This window comes from Labeo rohita, chromosome 13, assembly GCF_022985175.1.
Source record: "Labeo rohita strain BAU-BD-2019 chromosome 13, IGBB_LRoh.1.0, whole genome shotgun sequence".
Taxonomy (NCBI): domain Eukaryota; kingdom Metazoa; phylum Chordata; class Actinopteri; order Cypriniformes; family Cyprinidae; genus Labeo; species Labeo rohita.
The window spans coordinates 29,969,580-29,992,216 of record NC_066881.1 but is presented as its reverse complement, the minus strand read 5'-3'; the positions used below and the strand labels follow the sequence as shown (position 1 = coordinate 29,992,216).

Here is a 22,637-nt window from a genome sequence, read left to right as displayed (position 1 = left end):
TTCACTTGCTTCATGCAGCCATCAAACTGTAATTCCCTGCATGAAACACTTTCTGGTTAGCACAAACCATGTTATCTATGTGTTTAATGTTGTCTGGGTCATATTTCCTTATTTTTCTTAAGATTTTTCAGAACAGACCCGTGACCCATTTTGGAATCCAGACCCACCGTTTGAGAAACATCGACATGCAGCATGAACAGTATATTTATCAGTTGAAAGCACAAATCATATTACTGTATGTCCCACAACAAAACACACTGATTGTGACACAGACCTGCAGCACAAACCCATGTTACACACATCTGATCTCTCAGAGATAACTGTCTAGAGTTTCACAACAGACTCACAGCAGATTCCACAGTATTGCAACAGGAAGTTTCATCCAGCTAAGTGAATCTGATTGGCTGCGAGAGGGACAGTTGCCCTTTCTCATCACACTTTAAGACTGTTTTCCTGTCTGTTATAATGGCATGCGTTTGTGCATCATTTCTCTAGAGCAAAACAGACCCTGTATGAATTACTTTAAGTAGTTTGAGATCACAAGATACTGCACAGGACCTGTAAGTCTCTCTCAAGATTGATATTTGTTCTTGAATATAAATTAAATAAAATTAAATAATTTAAAATGGTAAAAACTGTTGTTTTCACTCAAAAATTGCTAGTAAATTTCACAAATAATTTCAGAAACAGCAAGTGAATTAAACATGAAATAAGCATTGATTGTGCATTAATGAATTAGTAAGAAAGTAGAAAGACTAAAAAAACTTTTTTTGTGTAAAATGTATTCCAGTAATCTTTGTTTTATTTTCAACTTTGAAAGTTTTCAGATGATTTTTGCTTTTAAAGAGAGTCTGTGAACACAGAACATTTCTGTATTACCGTATATTTGATAAGCTCGTTGGTTCTGGTCATTTGTATATATTATGTCTCACTTGATAAATTATGTCGTCTCACATGATACACATGCAAAACATCAGCTTCTGTGTAAGAGTCTGTTTGAGTTATCTGTAATAGTTGTTATACAGTTTAACTTTGAGTGTGTGTTTCTCCACAGGCAGGGGACAAGCACTACCACCCCAGCTGTGCTCGCTGTAGCAGGTGTAATCAGATGTTTACTGAAGGAGAGGAGATGTACCTGCAAGGTAAGTCTCTCTCTTTACAGACACCACATATATTGTGCATTTATTCTGCAGGATGTTTGAACCTTTGTCATTTTACTAAAATAGAATGACTTGACTAGACTTGACTTGACTGACCTGGTAAATAGGGCGAATTCATGTACGTTCACTGTAAATAATTGTAGAAAATTTCATAACAGCTGTGCTCGACATGCAGCTCTGGATTGGACTGGTCTGAATTTGCTAAGGACTGAACTTTTTTAACATAGGCTGAAGAAGAAAATATGAACATCTAAGAGTGATGCATCATGAGTTATATCCTTGTAAAAGGCTATGTAATTGCTGGGCTATGTTTAACCAAATTAATTTCTTATAATTATATTTCAAATAATATACTGACAGATATATTAAAATAGCATTTATTCTATTTGGTTTACAGTGATGCTTTTGTTGTCTAGTATCACTGGATCGTTTTTTTCTAAGCGCATGAATTTTGATGAATAAATCTGACTTTAATGCCTTTTGGGACTAAAGAGTGATTTTTAGTTTAGAAGATGTATGTATTATTTATTTATTTATGTTGTGTTGTATCATATTGAGCATGGTGGCAGACCGTGATACACTACCACTCAAAAGTTTTAAAGATGTTTTTAAATGTTTTTGAAAAAAGTATCTTATGCTCTCCAAGGCTGTATTTATTTGCTCAAAAATACAATACCTAAAGCTAATGTATATATATATATATATATATATATATATATATATATATCCAGAAGGGGGCGCCGCAGAAGAACAGCGAATGCCAGGAGTTGCGCACTTGAAAACAAAGACCACTAGACAAAAACAAATAGGATGTGGCTTTCTGCCAGTTGAGTTTCCTTTGTCATAAAATGAACTGAAACTCGGCAAATATATGCTACGTTACGTTTCGCAATGTTTTTACCCCTCTTTTCTAATAGTTAACTAAATTAAATGTCAAGTGTTTATTCCTTGTATGTATATATGTACTGCAGATTTTATAGCCTATATATGACATTATAATTTGATATAATATTTAGTATTTTCACATGTAGGTGGAAAAAAAATTGTAATTCGTACTACTCTCTGTTAAAAATAAATGAAAAGAAATCTAGCACAGTAGATTTTTTTTTTCCTGTTGTACTGAAATTGTATCGACCGTGACCCCCGAATCGAGGTACATAACAAACCATGACATCTGTGTACCGTTATATACATATATATATATATATATATATATACACTGCCGTTCAAAAGTTTGGGCTCAGTAAGATTTTTTTTATGTTTTTTTTTTTTTAAAGTAGTCTATTCTACTTATCAAGGCTGTGTTTATTTGATTAAAAATACCGAAAAAAAAGTCATATTTTGAAATATTATTGCAATTTGAAATAGTATTTTTCTGTTTTAATATACTTTAAAATAGAATTTATTTCTGTGATGCAAAGCTTAATTTTCATCAGCAATTACAGTCTTCAATGTCACCTGATTTTTCAGAATCATTCTAATATGCTGATGTATTATCAGTGTTGTGCTGCTTAATATTTTTCGGGAACCTGTGGTACTTTTTTCAGGATTCTTTGATGAATAAAAAAGTTAAAAGAACAGCATTTATTCAAAATAGAAATGTTTTCTAACAATATAAGTCTTTACCATCACTTTTTATCAAATTAACATCCTTATCAAACCCTTGTTTATCTGAAATTGAATTTTTTTTTTGTGAAATTAAACAAATTTGATGTTTTTACTGTTACTTTTGATCAATTTAATGCATCCTTGCTGAATAAAACAATTAGTTTATTAATATATATAGTTACTTTTTGTTACATTTTAGCAGAATGACTAAAGACTATGCCACAAAATGGTCACCTCTGAAAATTACATTTCTGCTTTAGATGCTTTGTCGAAACATTACCCAACTGACATGCCTTCAATATTTTTCCCATCTGCTTCATTGTTTTACAGGATCAACGGTTTGGCATCCAAGCTGTAAACATTCACCCAGAGGCGAGGAGAGACAGCGGGTATGGTCCTTTCCATGTCATTCTGTTTTTACATGTGTGTCCTGTGTCTGTATGTTCTTCTCTGCAAACTCTTTTCTGAAAGTAAACAGATAATATTGTTAGCTGTGAGGTTGCACTTTTTCCTTGTGGCTGTTTTTAGTAGACAAAACAGTCATTCCGGGAACACCACTATAGACTAGGCGGTTCACAATTTTGTGTGATGTCCAACCATACCCCTGTGTCTTCCTCCACAGCTATTGCCTGCGTCTCTAGCTCTCCTCAGCAAAACAGAAAGGCAGGTACTGTACTCGCTGTTAGCTGCGCCATGGCATCGCATGACCATGTGCTGCCCCCTGGAGGCGGCAGGTTGCAGTGCTCCTCACTGGCAGTTACACTGCAGCGCTCAGCCCGCCTGCTCTCAGTTTTAGCCATAAACCATCATTAACATCTGGTTTATTCATCTCACACGCTAGTGTTGCAGAACAGATAGTTTAGCCCAGCTACTGTGCCAAACAGGCCTCAAATTAAGCTAAGCTGCTGTAATCACGCATGGTGCATTTCAGCATTTCAGCATTTCAATATGCTGAGTAATATCAGATGCTCTTACATTTCGATCCTCAAGCATTTCCTGCCATCGGAAACATGAAATTGCCATCGACGAGTCTCATTCATTGTGTGGAAGGCAAATGAATGATTTATTTTACCTTTAGATTTGTTTCGAGGATGCTGTCATCATTTAGTCTTATCCTTTACAATTTGACATTTTTCAAATGTCTTAGAACATTTATATTTGAATATATGTATGATTTGATGCATATTTATGTATATATCATATATTTATGTTGATTTGTTATGCATTCTTTGATGTTTATGATGCGTCTTAGCTCTTCCTGCAGCATGATTGGCCAGTAGGCCATGAATATTTTAATAGATCATATAATGTATCTCTTTACAGCCAAGTGCAAGCATTCACAAAATGCGTTGATGTATAAAAGACTACATTAGGCTCATATGATGTGCAGCAGAGCAAATATAAGTAACATAACTCAAAAAACAACTCTTCTGGTAAAGGCTAATGCAACATTTATTAGGTTTACTGAACTTGTTTAGATGAAAGTGCGAATGCAATGCTGATGTTTTTTTTATTACTTATGTTGAATATATGTTGTTAGTTCTAAACCTGTGCTTGTTCCACAGCCGACACGCTCGTCGTCCGAAAGTATATGTTCCAGACCTGGTTCAAGCATACCTAGCTCACCGGGTCACACCATATATGTAAGTGCATCAGTTTATCATAGTGTAAATATATTTCCACACAAATATTAAGCAGCACAGCTGTTTTCATTATTGATAATGATAAGAAATGTTGCTTAAGCAGCAAATCGGCATACTAGAATGATTTCTGAAAGATCATGTGACACTGAAGACTGCAGTAATAGTGCAAAATAATTTAGTTTTACATCACAGAAATAAATTACATTTTACAATATATTCAAATAAAAAACAGTTATTTTAAATTGTAATAATATTTCACAATATTACTGTTTTTATTGTATTTTTGATTAAATAAAAACACTCTTGGTGAGCATAAGAGATTTCCAACACCAAACTTTGAAATAGTAGTGTAAATGCTTTTAAAGCTGGTTGCTTAAATATCTATACTGTTTTACTAAATTTTAAAAATGTTATAAATGGGCTTAGCCAAGTTGTCTGGTAGTGTTTCTGGCTGTTAAAATAGATAGAAGTCCTGATAGATGGCTCTCTTTCCTGTCATTGTGAATTCTGACAGCAGTGTTGAAATATAAATGTTTGCATATTAAATAGGGCTCTGTGAAATGTGTTTTCTTTTTTTCCCAAATTCCATTTTATTTTATTTTCCTTTTTATTTTTTTTTTGGTTTAATTTATCCAGATTCTGTTTTTCCAATTTTAATTTTTTAAGACTCTGTTTTAATGTTTATATATAAAAAGTATTACTCAAAAAGCATGTCTAATGAATTGAATTTAACAAAATAAGTTAAAGTTTAATAAGTTTAAGGCCCTATGATATAGGTTTATTTGTTTATTTTTCTAAAATTCAGTTTTGTTTTGAACAAATTATGTGTCTTCCATTAATTTTCTGGATTCCATTTGAATGGCTTCATTGAACTGATTTTATTACAAAATATATATATATATATATATATATATATATATATAGACCTTTAGGTTCCATATAAATTTGTATATGATATGATGATAGTTTTTTTTAAAAGAAACGGTGAGCAGTTCTAGAGGTTGTTTATGTGTTCGTGTACTGAACACATATATATTGAGACAGCAGAGGCTGAAAACACAGCGAGCATCATGTATGCTTTAGTGTGCGTAGTAAACGAAACCACATGTCTGCGCCATTTATTCACACAGAGACACGCAGGATTTATATTTCAATAGTATTTTTGCGGCTTAATATTCACAGACTCTAGTCCATAACATGTTTTGATTTAAGTGTACTGACCTAATTTGATTTATTCATCCAAAATTTGGCAAATTCCATTTTTATAACTGGATTCTGCAATTCTGTCTGCATTTTCCACATTGTGGAAATCATAGGGCCCTAATTAAAGCAACAACTGTGGGACTGCAAGATTTGCTGCTTTTTTTATTAAGTGCCCATACTACAACCTATATATTGGCATGGGAGAGGCTTTCTTATATTTTCACTGCTGTCATGTAGAAATTCAGATGTCTGTGTGAATCCCTGTGTGTGTTTGTGTCCCTTAGGCAAAAGTAGACAATGAGATCCTTGATTACAGGGATTTAGCAGCCATTCCCAAGGTCAAAGCCATTTATGACATTGAGCGTCCAGATCTAATCAACTATGAGCCACTTTACACCACCTCACTGGATGAGTCAGAGGAGAGAGAGAGTGTGGGAGAGGTAAAAATAAGTCAAACAAAAGCTCCGTTTCAAGCCCCAGTGACCTTTCTATCTAGACAGCTTCATAGGTCACATGCTCCTGATGTGAAGACTGGTTCAATAGGTGCAGTAGGTAGCAATATTTAGCCAAATTCCACAGCAGCATTGCATATATTCACTTATATTGAAGATAAAATTATCATATATTATCGGATGCTGCTTTAGAAGGCACATAGGGTGCCGCTCACTAGGGTTTGAAACAGAGCTGTTGAGTTCATTATGGTATTAAACACACACTAATGCATTTTTTCCTGCGTGTATAAAAGTGATATTTATTTACTTACAGTAGTACTTTATTTCATGTTTACCTGGTCACACCTTTATGTTGACAGCTGCAAAGCTCCAGGAGAGAGTGTTCGCCCATGCCTGAAGACAGAGTAAGTTAGTCACGTGACTTTTCATCTGTCCACGTTCCACTCAGTCATTCTCATATTATTAGTGCTTCCCTAAACCCCACACTGGATCTGGACTAGCAGTCTTGAGGTAGTGCAGAAGATTGTATTGCGTCCGATTTGTGACCCTGGACCACAAACCAGACTTAATTAGCATGGGTGTATTTGTAGCAATAGACAAAAATACATTGTATGGGTCAAAATTATAGATTTTTTCTTTTATGCCAACAATCATTAGGATATTAAGTAAATATTGTCCAGCTTTTAGATGATGTATAAATCTCAATTTACAAAAAATCAACCCTTATGACTGGTTTTGTGGTCTAGGGTCACATTTGTTATTTTATGATTCAGATAGATGCCTAAGACTGCCCCTTGTGGCCACTAAGGCCATACAATTTATCTGCACTGTATCCAGATGTTCTTTAATTTTGTAAGTCCTATAATTTTCACTGTTGACTGTCATTAGATTATGGTTATTGTAATACAATAATGCTTTTGTTTCATTATTGTAATGCAGTGTTTAAATGAATAAATTACTTGCAAAAAATTATTTGCAAAACAAATCACAATTCTGAAAACAAATTAACAAATTACAAACGTGAGCGCAAATCTAAAGAAACAAAATAACAATTCAGAAAAAACAACAGCAATTCCGAAAACATTATAACAAGTCAGAAAACACAATGACAAATCCAAAAACAACTAAGAAGTCAGAAAACACAACGACAAATCAGATAAACCAGAAAAGGTAGGTATAGTTGGAGACAGCGCCGTTGGTTTGAGAATAGATTACTGCTGACTGGACGAGACATCTGGCAATCAGGGTATACAAGAAGAACAGCAGAGTCGTGAAAGTTTCGGAGATGGTCTTAAAATAGGTCCGTTTAAATGTATTGTATGAATTGCCCTTACTATGGAATAAAAAATATATATATACAACACTATACTCTGTATTATATTACCCTTGAATCAGAATACAAAAAAACTAGTGAACGCTAATGCAAGGGTGTTTCTAATACAGCGGCATTGGGAGTGACGGTAAATTTGGCATAGTTCTCTTCTGACTGCCTTTATCAGTAAAACACTCGTTGCGCATTTCTTTTGTTATTTGAGCAACTGGGAATGAAAAAAGGGGAATATAAATACAACATATTAAGAGTTAAACAGTATTTTTATTAGGAATATTAAACTTAACAGCTGTATGCAAAATTTACTCCCATAGAGGCTGTATTAGAAACACCCTCGCATTAGCATAAACTGAGCTACTTTAAGACCATCTCCGAACTTTCACGACTCTTCTGTTCTTCTTGTATACCTTGAGTAACAGATGTCTTGTCCAGTCAGCGGTAATCTATTCTTAAACCAGTGGCGTTGTCTCAAACTATACCTACCTTTTCTGATTTGTCGTTGTGTTTTCTGACTTGTTATAATGTTTTCAGAATTGCTGTTGTTTTTCCTGAATTGTTATTGTGTTTTTTAGATTTGCATTGCCTTTGTAATTTGTTATTTTGTTTTCAGAATTGTGATTTGTTTTGCTCTTTGCTCCACCGTAGTAATAAATAAATAACCATAAATTCAAGACAGTACAGCACATATGACGCAACCATGATACTTTTAAAAAAGCTGTTTTTTTTGTTTTTGTTTTTTTTTTAGGCAGAGTACTTATTTTTTGTTTTTTAACGTAAAAGAATTCTGAAAAAAAGTATCACTCTTTCCACAAAAATATTAAGCAGTATTGCTGTAAATATGGATAATAATGTATTTAATTTCCATGAATATAAAGGTAAAATGCATACATAAATGCATAAAGCAATGCATAAATCAATCAGTCAATCAAATCAATCAATTTATGATCAAAATCAAAGCAAATTATGATATGATTTCTCAAAATATAATTTCTCATATTTGATTTTGGGGTTAAATTTGACCCAGACACGACATGTTTTCTGAGATTCACTGCAAAAATAAAGATTTGTAAATGTATTTTTCCCCCTCTTGTTTCAGACCCGATCACCCACACCAACTGCTGAGGTAAGTCAGATTTAGAGTTTTATTTTGCATGCAGACAAAAAGGAAACTGTTACATAATGTTACTGAATATTTGTATGTTTTAATTGGAGCAATGTACTTTAATTTTTTTTCTAAATATTCAAGAATTTATATATTTTGTATTGTAATCAAAATCTCACATTTTCAAGTTAAACAATAGAGTTTAAACAGTTTTTTTTTTTAACAGTGTGTGTTTCCTGTGCTTTTCAGGGTTACTATGACATGAGAGAACGAATCCTCCACCGGTCGACAAGTCAAGGCTCCATCGGCTCGCCCATTTACAGCCGCCACAATTACACCCCCACCCTGTCTCGCTCACCACAGCACTTCCACAGACCCGGTGAGCTATGAGCCCTGTCTGCTGTGCTCGAAAGACTAATATTAATATTTAATCAAATAAATTTCTCTTTTCCTTCCATGGATTATTTACAGTTTTCTAATATGACACTGTTCTCCACCAGTATCCAAATATAGCTTTAAACTAGAGAAAACCTATCCAAATCTTCTGTAAAAAAAAAAACTAGGGCTGGGTGTTATAGCAAGTATTCTAATTTGAATTTTAATATTTGTCATAATCAATAAGGAACTTAATGTTCACTTGTATGACTTTTTCATGTATTAAATTGTTTTAGTAAAAGTTACTGTATATGTAGATATATGTAAATGCAGCAATGCCTGGTAATAAATAACCAGATCTGTGCATATACATCAAATAATCAAATAACCTTTCTTGTATTTATTTATTAAAAACAGTGTGGAAACATTCCTTAATTAACTTTTTTAACTTAATAATTTATTTATTATAACTACTGCAATTTCCTCTTTGCCTCAACTATTTTGAATTGAACTGGCTGCAATGGCTGTTTAGTTCTATATATTTTCAATGATGATTCTGATTAGATTATTAGATTATCATTACTCTAATGAAGTAATGTTTTAATGTTTTATTATTGTAATGCGGTGAGATTTTCATTTCAATAAATTATCATAAATTTGCAATACAGCACATGCTACGATGCTACCATACCATGGGTCAATGCACTTAATTGTCATTTGAATATTTCGCCCAGCCCTAATTTGAATTATTCTTCCTATTGACCTTTGACCTTTGACCGTGTTTGTGCTTGGAGGCACTGAGCCGTCCAGTGGTCGGAGTTCCCCAGGGGCCAGCACCCCTCCTCTCCTTCTGACTCCTAAACATTTTCACCTGCCAGGTACTGTTGGAGTCTGCCAGCGGCCCACTGTGTGTCAATCCCAGCATGCCCCTGTGTCTAAGCACATGTTCACCATTTATATAGCACTTTCTGTGTCTGGTTATCTCTCTGTCTTAAAGCAACACAGAAATGAAAAGTCTGCACGAGCAAATACCACTAGCATTTTCGTTCTGAAAATGTAAAGATCCTTCTTTGGTAATAGTATATCCAAACTGTATGTGGTGCAGTTATCAGTTTCTCAGACTTGATTGTTCCTCGGTGCATTTTGTATGTTTTATTGATTTTGTTTTTTATGTTTTAAACCCAATGTCTCTTATATTAAGAGCTAAAATGAGCTAATTAAATTTTTCTTTTCTTTCAGATCAAGGAGTAAACATGTACAGAAAACCCCCTATCTACAAACAATATGGTACAGTCATTCAGAATCTTTGAATTCAAGGCTTTTACAATAAAGAGATGATTAGAATTTTCACACATGCCTGTTGATTTATAATGTACAAAAAGTGTTTCCCAACCATTTTGTCTTATGTTCCCACATAACTCCCTATGACTGGATATTATTTAGCATTATCATTAATGTTATTTAAATGCTGATTATTATGATTCACCTACTAGGAGTTAGTCAGGTCTTAATTTTCAGATTCGAATTAGACCAATTTACCTTTTCATGGAACTGAATTAAAAAATTATGCTCATATAATTGTTAAAGCTAGAACATTTGTCAAAATTAGTAATACGCACTCTGTGTATTGTCAAACTGAAATGCCGTAGATGTTCAAGTATATCACACAACAGCAAATACACTGTCCGTGGTACAAATAAGAAGTTGCAACTTTTTATGCACACCCTGAGGTGCACGCACCGCTGGTTCGGAATCACTGTTTTTAAAGGAGTAGTTCACTCAGAAATGAAAACTTGCTAAAAAATTCACTCACCCTCAGGCCATCCAAGATGTAGATAAGTTTGTTTCTTCATCCTCTGCAGTGAATGGGTGCCGTCAGAATGAGAGTCCAGACAGCTGATTAAAAATCCACAAGTAATCCTCACAACTGCAGTCCATAAATTAATGTCTTGTAAAGCAAATAACTGTGTGTTTGTAAGAAACAAATCCATCAATAAAGGGGTCATCGGATGCTCATTTTCCACAAGTTGATATGATTCTTTAGGGTCTTAATGAAAAAAGTCTATAATATACTTTGGTTAAAAATTCTCAATGGTTGTGTAAAACAACACACTTTTTACCTTGCCAAAATCAGCTCTGCATAATTCATTCCATTCTGAGGGATTGTTCCTTTAAATGTTAATGAGCTCTGCTGACCCCGCCCCTCTCTTCTCTCTGTGGAGTGACAAGCCTGTTTACTTTAGCTGCGTTTAGCCTCTAAACTTGCTAACTAGCACGTTATTAGGATGCCACACCGACAAGCATCTGAGAATTGCTCGATTTGAAAAAGGGGGTATTATGTTTACAGATTAATTAAAAACTACTGCATGGATTTTTATCATTATAGGGTAGATGTGTACATACACTGCCAACACACATTAATGTTCAAACAACATGTAAAAGTGAACTTTGCATCCGATGACCACTTTAAGATGTTTTAACTTTAAACTGTCACTTTGGTCCATAATACAAGTCCATAAACCATAATAACACTTTCTCAAAAGAAAAGTCGCAACATCCCTTGTTGTCCCCACTGTTTTGGACTGTTTTAAATGGTGCTTGATCTGTGTATATTTCTCTTGTAATTCAGACAAGGCAACTTTTTCACTGGAGAAAGCAATATTATGGATAGAGGACTCATATTTTAGCTGGAAGCAACCATTTCAAAGTTAAAAACATCTTAATCTTAGATTTGTTTCGTACAAACACACAACTTTTCACTTCACAAGATGTTAATTGATGGACTGAAGTGGTGTGGATTACTTGTGGATTATTGTGTTGTTTTTATCAGCTGTTTGGACTCTCGTTCTGACGGCACCCATTCACTGCAGAGGATCCATTGATGAGCGAGTGATGTAATGCTAAATATCTCCAAATCTGTTCTGATGAAGAATCAAACCAATCTATATCTTGGATGGCCTGAGAGTGATAGAATTTTTAGCAAATTTCATTTTTTGTGAACTATTCCTGTAAGGATTGCATCTGATTGAGGTAGAATGCTTGCCTGTATTTACTTACTACTTTTTATTGATTGTATTTAAAATGTTATATAGTTTTATCATTGTAAGCATTGAAGTACTCATGTTGAGCAACTAGCTGCTCTGTTTACTGTGAAAGTCAGTTTACACAGTTTTACTCAGCATCTGCATGACATTTAAAACAACATACTAAATGTACAGGCAAGACTGATAATGTATACTGTGCAAAGACTGCATGTTTTCTTTAATGCTGCTTGGCTCACGACAGCAGGGAATTTAGTTGACAGCCAAGATTGTTTAAAGATTCCTTACCAAACTAGCCAGAAGATTTTTATGGCGAGAAAATCAAGGTGAAGGAATTTCAGAATATTTCACATCATGACTGTGTATGGTTTGTATGTCATTTTACCATATTTCTGTTTTGTTTGTTTGTTTGTTTATTTGGAAACTGTGAGTCCCTCCACCTCATTAATATCTGCTTGTGTGCCATTAAACACCACCTCAATGTAAACATGTAAGTATTGTTTGAAGTCTTCTCAACTGAACTCATTTCACTATAAATATTAATCAACCGATAAATCAATCATCATTAAAGCATCTTCTTCTGATGAGTGCCTGATGAGCTTTCATTCATATTCATAAATGACAAAACTTGCAAAAAATTGCAAGATTTTTTAAATGGATAGTTCACCAAAAAATGACACTTCTGTCATTAATACTCACCCTCATGTCGTTCCAAACCCATAAGACCTTTGTTCATTTTCGGGACACAAATTAAGATATATTTAATTAAAAAAAGAGCTTTCTGACCCTGCATAGACAGCAACACAACTACCACGTTCAAGGCCCAGAAAGATATAGTCTAAGTGATTGAAGTTATTTTTGTTTCCGTTGCATACAAAAAGTATTCTTGTAGCTTCATAAAATTCTGGTTGAACCACTGATGTCACGTGGACTATTTTAATGATGTCCTTAATACCTTTCTGGGCCTTGAATGTGGTAGTTGTGTTGCTGTCTATACAGGGTCAGAAAGCTCTCAGATTTCATCAAAAATATCTTAATTTGTGTTTTGAAGATGAACGAAGGTCTTACGGGTTTGGAATGACATGAGGGTGAGTAATTAATGACACAATTTTCATTTTTGTCTGAACTATCCCTTTAAAGTTAGATATGCATACTATCTGCTAATGTATTTACTGACCCCTCATTTACAAGCCTGTAATTTCATATCATATTTGTTATTTAAAAAAAAAAGAAGAAAAGAAATGACACCCTTATATTATTGTTTGTCAACAACCAAAAAAAAAAAAGAAATAAAAATGTAAATCTTCAATTCGTTAACATTTAAGGGGGTCATTATCATGCAATTTTGTTTATTATTATTTTTTTTTTTTTTTTTTCCCTGCGGTCTACTTATAATATTAATATGTAATATCTATGCCAATACATTATAAGTTGACAATTTTTCACTCCCTCTGACTGTTAAAATTAAATTGGTTGTTTTTTGTTGTTGTTTTCATTTATTTTGCTGCTATTCCTTATATGTAAATGCCTTCTTCGCATGTAAAATGAGATATAATGCTTTTGCTCCTGCTTATGAGCTGCAGGTTTGCTGTTGAGTTCATATTGTTCTATTCCGTCCTAAATAATCTCTGCATGTGCGGCTAAATCTGTTAATATCAGCACAAAATGATGGGATCTTGTTAAAAATAAACTTTAGCTGCTTGTTTCTTTTGTTGAGGTATATTGTAATTAAACACAGAGTGTAGGTGCTACACACCAGGATAATTAACTTAAACTTAGAAAAAAAAAATAATAATAAAATAAATAGCTCAAATAAATAAAATATATATATATTAGTTTTTCCCAAAGCAACATTTCTCCTTTTCATTTATTTTTACTTGATGTGTTAAAATAAAATATTAATAAAATATTTGGACATATAAAAAAAAAAAAAACATACAACAAAATTACTCAATTGAAAATGGAAAAAAAAAAAGAAAACAGAAAACGCAAAAATTGTAATTTCAAAATATTTAAAAAAAAAATTAAAAATAAATAACATTACTACACACAGCCAGGAACAGCACAACGTTTGGCCGAATTTCCCATATTTTACTAGTTATTCATTGTTACTTCTGGTGTTTAGGTATAATGGCAAGTGTCTTCATCCTTACTACTGAAAATAATGTAAATATCGCAGTCTTCATTTTTATTAATCAGTCTGCTGTCAGTAAATTTTGAATAAGAGAGGCTTTTTTTTTAAGCTTAGTTTCAAATGTCTTTTTTCACCATGGAGGACATTTTTCTTTTGACTGTTACTGTATGATTTCATAGTACTATAAAACTCTTTTACCTCATAATAATCCCCTTTAGAGTTGCTATAGTCATCAGTAGATGGATTCAGCAGGTCTGATCCCGCCGTCTGCGTATTAACACTTGCAATGTGTTCTAACCCCAGTCATGGTTTGTCAGATTGCTGCATGGCTTATTTTGGCTGAATGATTTATGATATAGCTATGCATGTTTAGCATGCAAGCAGACAGCCAATAGCCTCCAGTAGTAAATTCTGCATTTTCTTTGTTGTAAATAGTGAATGTGGCTTATAAGAGGCCTTAAACCCATGACCATATGCCACATATGGCTTGTAGCAGGCATTTTCTGCTATCTGTCGGTCTAGCCACACTGATGGTCCACAGCCTCCCCCCGGTTTATTGATCTAGATTCAGCTGCCTTTGCAGCCCAGAGCAAGTCTGCTGATGACATCATCAAATCCGCCAAATTCCCCTCAGCGTACGCCCCTGGTCCAGACTACCCAGCAAAGATAGAGACAGACTGCTGCTGGTCCTTTCCGATCTCCCATGCTGCCCTAGGTACTGTGCTGGTGACCCATAATACATCTGTTCCCCACAGTCTTGTTGCTTCTGCCTTGAAGTTCACCCAAAATTGAACATTTCCCATTGTTTAGTCACCCTCATGTATTGTAGTCTCTGTATTATTTTTTTGTGCTGTGAAAAAATTGAGGTGTGTTTCACAAAAAAAAAGGGTGAGTAAGTTTTTCATTTTTTGGTGAACTATAACCTTGCCCTGAGGATTTAAAGCAGATGATTTAACAGATTTTTGTAGATAAAGCAAAATGTTAGTGTTAATTAAAGGGTTACTCCTCCCCAAAATGAAAATTTTGTCATTAATCACTTACCCCCATGTCGTTCCAAACCAGTAAAAGCTTTGTTTGTCTTCGGAACACAATTTAAGATATTTTGGAGAAAAACTGGGAGGCTTTTGACTGTCCCATTGAATGCCAAGTAAATACCACTGTCAAGGCCTAGAAAGGTATGAAAGACATCGTCAAAAAAGTCCATCTGCCATCAGTGGTTCAATCTGAATTTATGAAGTGACAAGAATACTTTTTGTACGCAAAGAAAATAAAAATAACGATTTTATTCAACAATTCATCTCATCTGAGTCACCAGAGAATATACGCTGGGTGGAAACTGCATACGCTGTTCTGTCAGCCGCACCAATAGGGTTGCCAGGTTTTCACAACAAAACCCACCAAATTGCTACTGAAAACTAGCCCAATTGCATTTCAAGGGGGATCCCCCATTAAAAATCGTGTTCCGGGGGATAAAATAGATGTTTTTTTTGTCTGGGTACCCCTGGTAAATCCGCATTTCAGGGGCTAAATATGACCTTATTGGGGTCGCAGACATCAAAAACAACCCGCGGCAACAGTACAAATGTAGCCCAATTCCGCGGGAAAACAGCAAACTTGGCAACACTGTCCACCACACAGATACGCAGTTTTCATTCACATCAAAGCGTAAATAAATGTAAATAGATTAATATCCTTGCAGTGCGGCTGACACAGCACAGTGTACGCAGTTTGCGTCCAGTGGTTACTGGTTACTTCTAATGGCGCTACGTTGACGCAGATGAGACGAATTGTTGAATAAAGTCGTTATTTTCTTCGCGTACAAAAAGTATTCTCGTAGCTTCATTAAAGGAGAAGTCCACTTCCAGAACAACAATTTACAAATAATTTACTTACCCCTTTGTCGTCCAAGATGTTCATGTCTTTCTGTCTTCAGTCATAAAGAAATTATGGTTTTTCGGATCACCAATGAAGTCCATTATATGGAGAAAAATAATGAAATGTTTTCCTCAAGAAACATAATTTCTTCATGACTGAAGACAGAAAGTCATGAAAATCCAAAACAGCCAAAAGCCAGCCAAAAGCCTCCCAGTTTTCATCCAAAATATTCTAAATTGTGTTCCGAAAATGAACAAAGCTTTTATTGGTTTGGAACGACATAGGGGTAAGTGATTAATGACAACATTTTCATTTTGGGGTGGAGTAACCCTTTAAGCTGATTCTGCTCTGAAAAAATAAAAAAATCAGGTTTCTATAAAACCTGTACTTTTTTTAACTTTGTTCCTGATTTAGATATTAATAGTTTAATACTTAATATCAAATTGAAATCTTAAATACAGTAGTTTTTTTACAGTCCTGTAGGAGTTTGTTTATTGTTTACTCTTTTATTTTAAATTATGCCGTTCTTTCCATTTAAAAAAAAAAAAAGGTCTTTTAATGCCGAATTGGCATAAAAATGAAATTTTAAAAAATAAAATAAAGTTTGAAATCGCCCAGCTAACAGAATCTTTTTAGAGCATTCTGGCAAGTTTCACTCTAAGATATGAACACAAATTCTTGATGTAAATAGAATATTAAAAGCATAAAGCATAATTTATACATTACTTATGGAACGCTTTTCTGAAACATTTTAGTTGGATGTTTATCTAACATTTTTAAATGTTACTACTAGTTTTGGAACGTTCAAAGAACTTTCAAAACGAACATTCCAATAATGTTTGCAAAATTGTAAAATGGAATGTTCCATTAACATTCCAATGAACAAGTAAAAACATTTTTAAAACATTTCCAAAACTGGATTCAGATACAATTTAGAAATAATAATTTCATACCTAGCTAGCAAAATGTTCTTTGAGCCTATTTTTGTTAGCTGGGCAAATACTGAGATCGACTTCAAACATTTGTGTTGTCTTTCTGTCCATGTGTTACTGTAATCATTTTTCTTGATGTAATACACAATTGATCATTTCATTCTATTCTGTAAACTGTAGTTCTGTAAGTATCAGGAGGTAGAAAAACACAGACTGGCTATTTACTTTTGCATTAGCTCTCCTCCACCATCCTTTATTCATGTGTTTGTATGTGTGAATGTGTCCTATTAATGTGTTTTTGTTGTTGTTGTGCCGCTCAGGAACAGATGGAAGGAGAAGGTCAAGAGAGGAAGACGAGGAGGAGATCCAGAAACGCAGACAGATTCAGGAGGAACATCTCAACAAGGTCAGGAGATGTCTGTTACTAAAAGAATGATGCAAACTGCTCAACAATGCAACACAAAGTCTAAAATGATTCTTGTTTCTGATTCAAGATCCAGTCGGGTTTGGGGAAAATGATACTTAAAGAAGAGATGGAGAAAGAGATGATCCGCGAACGTCATGCACGGAGCCTGTCAGCACAGCGCTACGAACATGGAAGCAGTAATGCTCCTCAGTACAATAGATTGCATATTAGACGTTCATATTCTGTATCTTGACTTTCTTAATGATTGAGAAACAGGGTTGTGAGCCATTCCCAATATAATTGAGAATGAATTTACAATTCCACCTGAATGCCTTAATTTTAACCCTCTGGGGTCGAAAAACACAGTGGCTTTGTGGCAGTTTTTCTGATAACGCCAAAAAGAATTTCAATTGCTCCGTACAGATAAGAGCGATACATCAATAGAATTTGTAAGGAGTCTACTTTTATTTGCTACACTCATAATAACAACAACACTCTGTGGTTTTGTGAAATAAAGGTATAGGATATTGTAATTAAAATTTAAATGTATATTCAGCCAGAAAAATTAAAGAATGTTGATAACCCATCGACATTAATAATATAAACAAAAAAGACACTGAAAGTCAATGGGACATGATATGGATGAGTTTTGTTGTTCATTTGTATGGAACTTTTGTCTTTCTTGTTTGATTACAAACATTCTTCAAAACATCTTATGTGTTCCACAGAAGGAAGAAATGCATTAGGGAAGTTAATGATGACAGAATTTAAATTTTTTGGGTGAAGTGTCCCTTAAAAAAAGCAGAGTTAATGGACTGAGATGCATATTAATATATATATTGCATTGCATATTATTTTAGATAAATTGTTAAAGTATACTTAATATGAAAAACACTTACACGCTCATACATATATGCATTATTAAACCTATTTTTTCATAGTAAATTTGTACTATGTTATTAAAATTGCAGGTCAAAATTCACCCTCTAAAACAGGCTCACTACCAGGATATGGGCGAAATGGACTGCATCGGGTAAGATCCCTTTATTATTTGTCACTCAGTATTTAATGTTACTTATTAATATAATGTAATATGATATAATTTTGTCTATTTCTATTGTGTATTTTGATCCAGCCTCAGTCGACTGATTTCACTCAGTATAACAGTTATGGAGACGTGTGCGGTGGAATGAGAGGTTGGTTTCATCTGTCTTTTAGTTTAACTTTTATTACATACATTATTATGTAATGAGAGCAATAATAATCATATATATTGTAGATGTAGTCTAAATGCATATAGATGATACAGCACCATGTAGTGCAGAAATTGAGATAGCTAGCATTTCTCAAAGTGGCTATTTTCATGTATGAATATAAAAACAAATCTTTTTTTTCTTTTTAACAGAGTTTCAGGTATGTAGATGCAACTACTTATTTGAAACACTCTGTGTTTCCATCTATCCTTACTGCATCTTTGATATTATTAATAATAATATGCTTTAAAATACATGCTTATACTTATTCATACTACATGATGTGAAATCAGATTGAAAGATACAGTTGACCTCTCATTAAAGTGCTAGCTTCATGTTCTTTCTCTGTTAATGATTTGTTTCTAGCCCATGCATGATGGCCACCGTACAGCCACCAGAATGGACAGAGGAGTGTCTATGCCTAATATGCTGGAACCGAAAGCAAGTGTTACATTAAACTAGCATAACATTATCTGATATTGAATATGAGATCCATTATTAGGTTGTTCAGCATTTAGCAAATTATTTAGATGTATTGTAACTATGCACCTGATTTATTAGACTCTACATTTCAATCATTATAAAGAGTTTGTGCAGATGTTAATTTTTTGTACTGATTGACATGTGTCATTTGAAGGTATATCCATATGAAATGCTTATGGTAACCAGCCGCAGTCGCTCCAAACTGCCCAGAGATGTGGACAGAACCAGACTAGAGGTAATTTCTCACAGTATATGTGCAAGAAAACACTATTATGATATAACAAAAATGCCCACTTTAAGATTGTACTATTTTTGTATTTGTATTACATATTAAATCCATTTGGATTATGCAGTTTTAACACAAGCTAACATATTTGTCTGTCATACTTTAATTGAATCGATAAGAAACGGGTACGATTTCTGTAATAGTACTAATAAACTGTGTGTTTTATATGCACAATAACCAAACAGATGCAAATCGTTAATAATAAGCTGTGCTATGATTTCACCCATTTCTTAACTGTATAAATAAAAATAAAACAATTGAGACTTTTTATGTCACAATTTACTTTTTTCTTCTAATTCTGAGTTTGTTTCTTACTTTTTTCTCTGAATTATGAAAAGAAACTCACAATTATGAGAAGAAAAAATCTTAATAGATGATATACACTACCAGTCAAAAGTTTTTGAACAGTAAGATTTTAAAAGTTTTTTAAAGAAGTCTCTTCTGCTCACCAAGCCTGCATTTATTAGATTCAAAATACAGAAAAAGCAGTAATATTGTGACATATTTTTACTATTTAAAATAACTACTTTCTATTTGAATATATTTTAAAGTGTTATTTATTCCTGTGATCAAAGCTGAATTTTCAGCATCATTACTCCAGTCTTTAGTGTCACATGATCTTTCAAAAATCATTGTAATATGCTGATTTGCTGTTCAAGAAACTTTTTATTATTATTATTATCTATATTTATAACAGTTCAGGACATTTTTTTCAGGATTATCTGACGAATGAAAAGATCCAAAGATCAACATTTATCTGAAATAATAAAAAGTCAGTGTAATTTATAAGAATTAATAATTTTATTAGCAAGGATGCATAAAATTGATCAAAAGTAATGATATGTACATTTATAATGTTACGAAAGATTTCTATTTCAGATTAATGCTGTTCTTCTGAACTTTCTATTTATCAAAGAAACCTGAAAAAATTCTACTCAGCTGTTTTCAACATAATAATAATAATGTTTTTTGAGCAGCAAATCGGAATATTAGAATGATTTCTGAAGGATCATGGGACTTGAGTAATGATGCTAAAAATTCAGCTTTGAATTTACAGGAATAAATTGCATTTTAAACTATATTCATATAGAAAAGTCATTTTAAATATTTCAAAATTGTACTGTTTTTGCTGTACTTTGGATCCAGTAAATGCAGGCTTGGTGACCAGAAGAGACTTCTTTAAAAAAAACAAATCTTACTGTTCAAAAACTTTTGGCTGGTAGTGTATATACTTGCAATTACGAGAAAAGGGACAAAAAAGAACAGAATTGTGCAAATCAAAAAAGGCAAATGCAGTTTTTATTTTTTTACTGTGGCAGAATCAAAAAAGTGAGATGTAAACTCAGAATTCTGAGAGCAAAAATGTCAGAATTGCAAGATATAAACTTTGAATTCTGAGTTTACTTCTTGCAAAAAGTCTGAATTGGGAGACTAGATTTTTTTTTTCTTTTTTATCCTGTGGCAGAAATAAGTTTGCTAATGTTAAAGCCAGTCTGATATGTGTAATCCAAATGGAACTAATTTTATACAGTTCTAAAACATAAATCGTAAATTTAGACTCTACTATTTTTTTGAGTTATTTTTTTAAATTCTTTTTCTTCTTATTCACCTGCGTTTCTAGCGCCACCTGGCTCCAGAGTTGTTCTTTGAAATCTTTGGGATGGAAATTCAGGAATTCGATAGGTTACCTCTGTGGAAACGCAACGAACTGAAGAAGAAAGCCAGACTCTTCTAAGCAGGATCTGCAACATCTGCACACACTCACATGATGTATCGTACAGCTGTTTACTCATCTTCTGTTGTTTCTTGCTACAATTATAGCCAGAAGAAAGCGCCATGCTGCAATATTATCATATGATGTCAGTTTATAATAAACAGAGGGTCTAAACATTTCAGCTGTATCTCCAAAAATCTCACCACTTTATTTTTTAGTGTCTCTGTCGCTTTAATTTTCTCTCTTCCAGAAATGAGTCTTCCTCCTTTTGTTCTTTGTTCTTCTTGCATATCTTTGTAAATCATGTTCATGCAGGTCTGCTTATCTGAACCTTTGTAAATTTGCAGTTATAATCCATTTAATTCACTGTTCCAGTAAAGACTCCTCTGTTTGCGTCTCTTTTGGTTCAGGGAGGGATTGTAGATGCTACACTGTGTGGGTGTCTGTGTCTTTGTACCTGTTCATGTACGTTTGGAATGCATTCAGCGAGACGTAATCCATACTAGCACATATCCATGTATTCAGCCTTTGCTACTGTACCAGCCTCCAATTAACATCTGTTAATTAAAGGTCAAGTGTATCATTTCTGTGCCAACAGCAGCACTAAATAAAATTGAAAAATCAATTTTTCATCGGTCAGACCTACATGATTGGTTACTAGCTTTTCCATTTGATACCACTAATGGTTCAGAAGTGACACACTTCACCTTTGTGCTTTCTGATACTGAGTTAACTGTTGAATCAATGCTGATGTCCCTAGTATATTGTATATTTAAATAGAAGAATACAATGTTAAGGTTAAAAAAAATGAACTGCATTTGACTTTTTTTTTAAGGAGCGGATACTCACTGCCAGTTGTATTTAAATTGTATTTCTGAGTAAAGGGAAATGTCTTAATGTGCAACTTAAAGAAAAAACCAAAGGCATTACAAGAGAACGAGCTCTATAAGAGCTACAGTCTACAGCTGTTTTTTTATTTTTTATTTCATCCTCCTTAATCAAATCAGATGTATTATTGTGTGGTATTTCTTCATGCACACTAGAGTGCACTGGACTTCCTGTGAAGCTTGCACAGTGAATTATCAGCTGGACCAAATCAATGAATTCAGATGAAAACATTCTCATTAAACGCCATGATTAACTACAGTGACAGGTTTGAATAAAATTTGGGGAAATAGATTACATTTACTTCTTTCGCTTCTCTCTCTTTCTTCATCACATACACATAAACATATTCATATAATTAGGTGCTATTGTAAAATATTTAACTGGAGTGGCTGTCTTAAAATCATAAATAGCAGAGATGCATGAAAATTTGTAGTACTGGGAAAATGACATGAGTCATTCTGTACTATACAAAGCATCTTAATATGTTGGATAAAATATATTAGCACTTACTGTTTTTTTTTTTTTTTTTTTTTTTTTTTTTTCACATATACAAATACATCTTAAAGGTGCTAATATAACATTTTCATCCAGTCAAATGTTATGCTGGTTGTATTTTTTTGTGATGTTTGTGTAAAGTTAAAAAAAAAAAAAAACAGGAAGTGTATCGGGACCAGTATGTTTACATCTGACCAAATGGTCTATAGGGATAGTAGTAGTCGCTGGATATTGGTAGGGCCTAGCATCACTATTAA

The 22,637-nt window shown here is 33.5% G+C and overlaps 1 protein-coding gene across 16 annotated transcripts in view; it reads left to right on the top strand.

Moving 5' to 3' along the window:
* Positions 1-22,185, top strand: part of ablim1a (actin binding LIM protein 1a) — a 54,571-nt gene extending 32,386 nt beyond the window's left edge. For 4 of the 16 annotated variants that reach the window (XM_051125864.1, XM_051125863.1, XM_051125849.1 and 1 more), the window contains exons 7-21: positions 1,055-1,142; positions 3,099-3,157; positions 3,391-3,435; positions 4,334-4,411; positions 5,899-6,054; positions 6,426-6,470; positions 8,493-8,519; positions 8,748-8,877; positions 9,668-9,751; positions 10,113-10,160; positions 14,614-14,763; positions 17,176-17,261; positions 17,350-17,458; positions 18,233-18,294; positions 18,397-18,874. In XM_051125864.1, coding sequence (XP_050981821.1) covers positions 1,055-1,142; positions 3,099-3,157; positions 3,391-3,435; positions 4,334-4,411; positions 5,899-6,054; positions 6,426-6,470; positions 8,493-8,519; positions 8,748-8,877; positions 9,668-9,751; positions 10,113-10,160; positions 14,614-14,763; positions 17,176-17,261; positions 17,350-17,458; positions 18,233-18,294; positions 18,397-18,510 — 1,281 coding nt within the window. In that variant the 3' untranslated portion in view covers positions 18,511-18,874. The other 12 variants (XM_051125851.1, XM_051125855.1, XM_051125865.1 and 9 more) reach the window with 11 other exon arrangements.
* Positions 22,186-22,637: the final 452 nt, after the last annotated feature.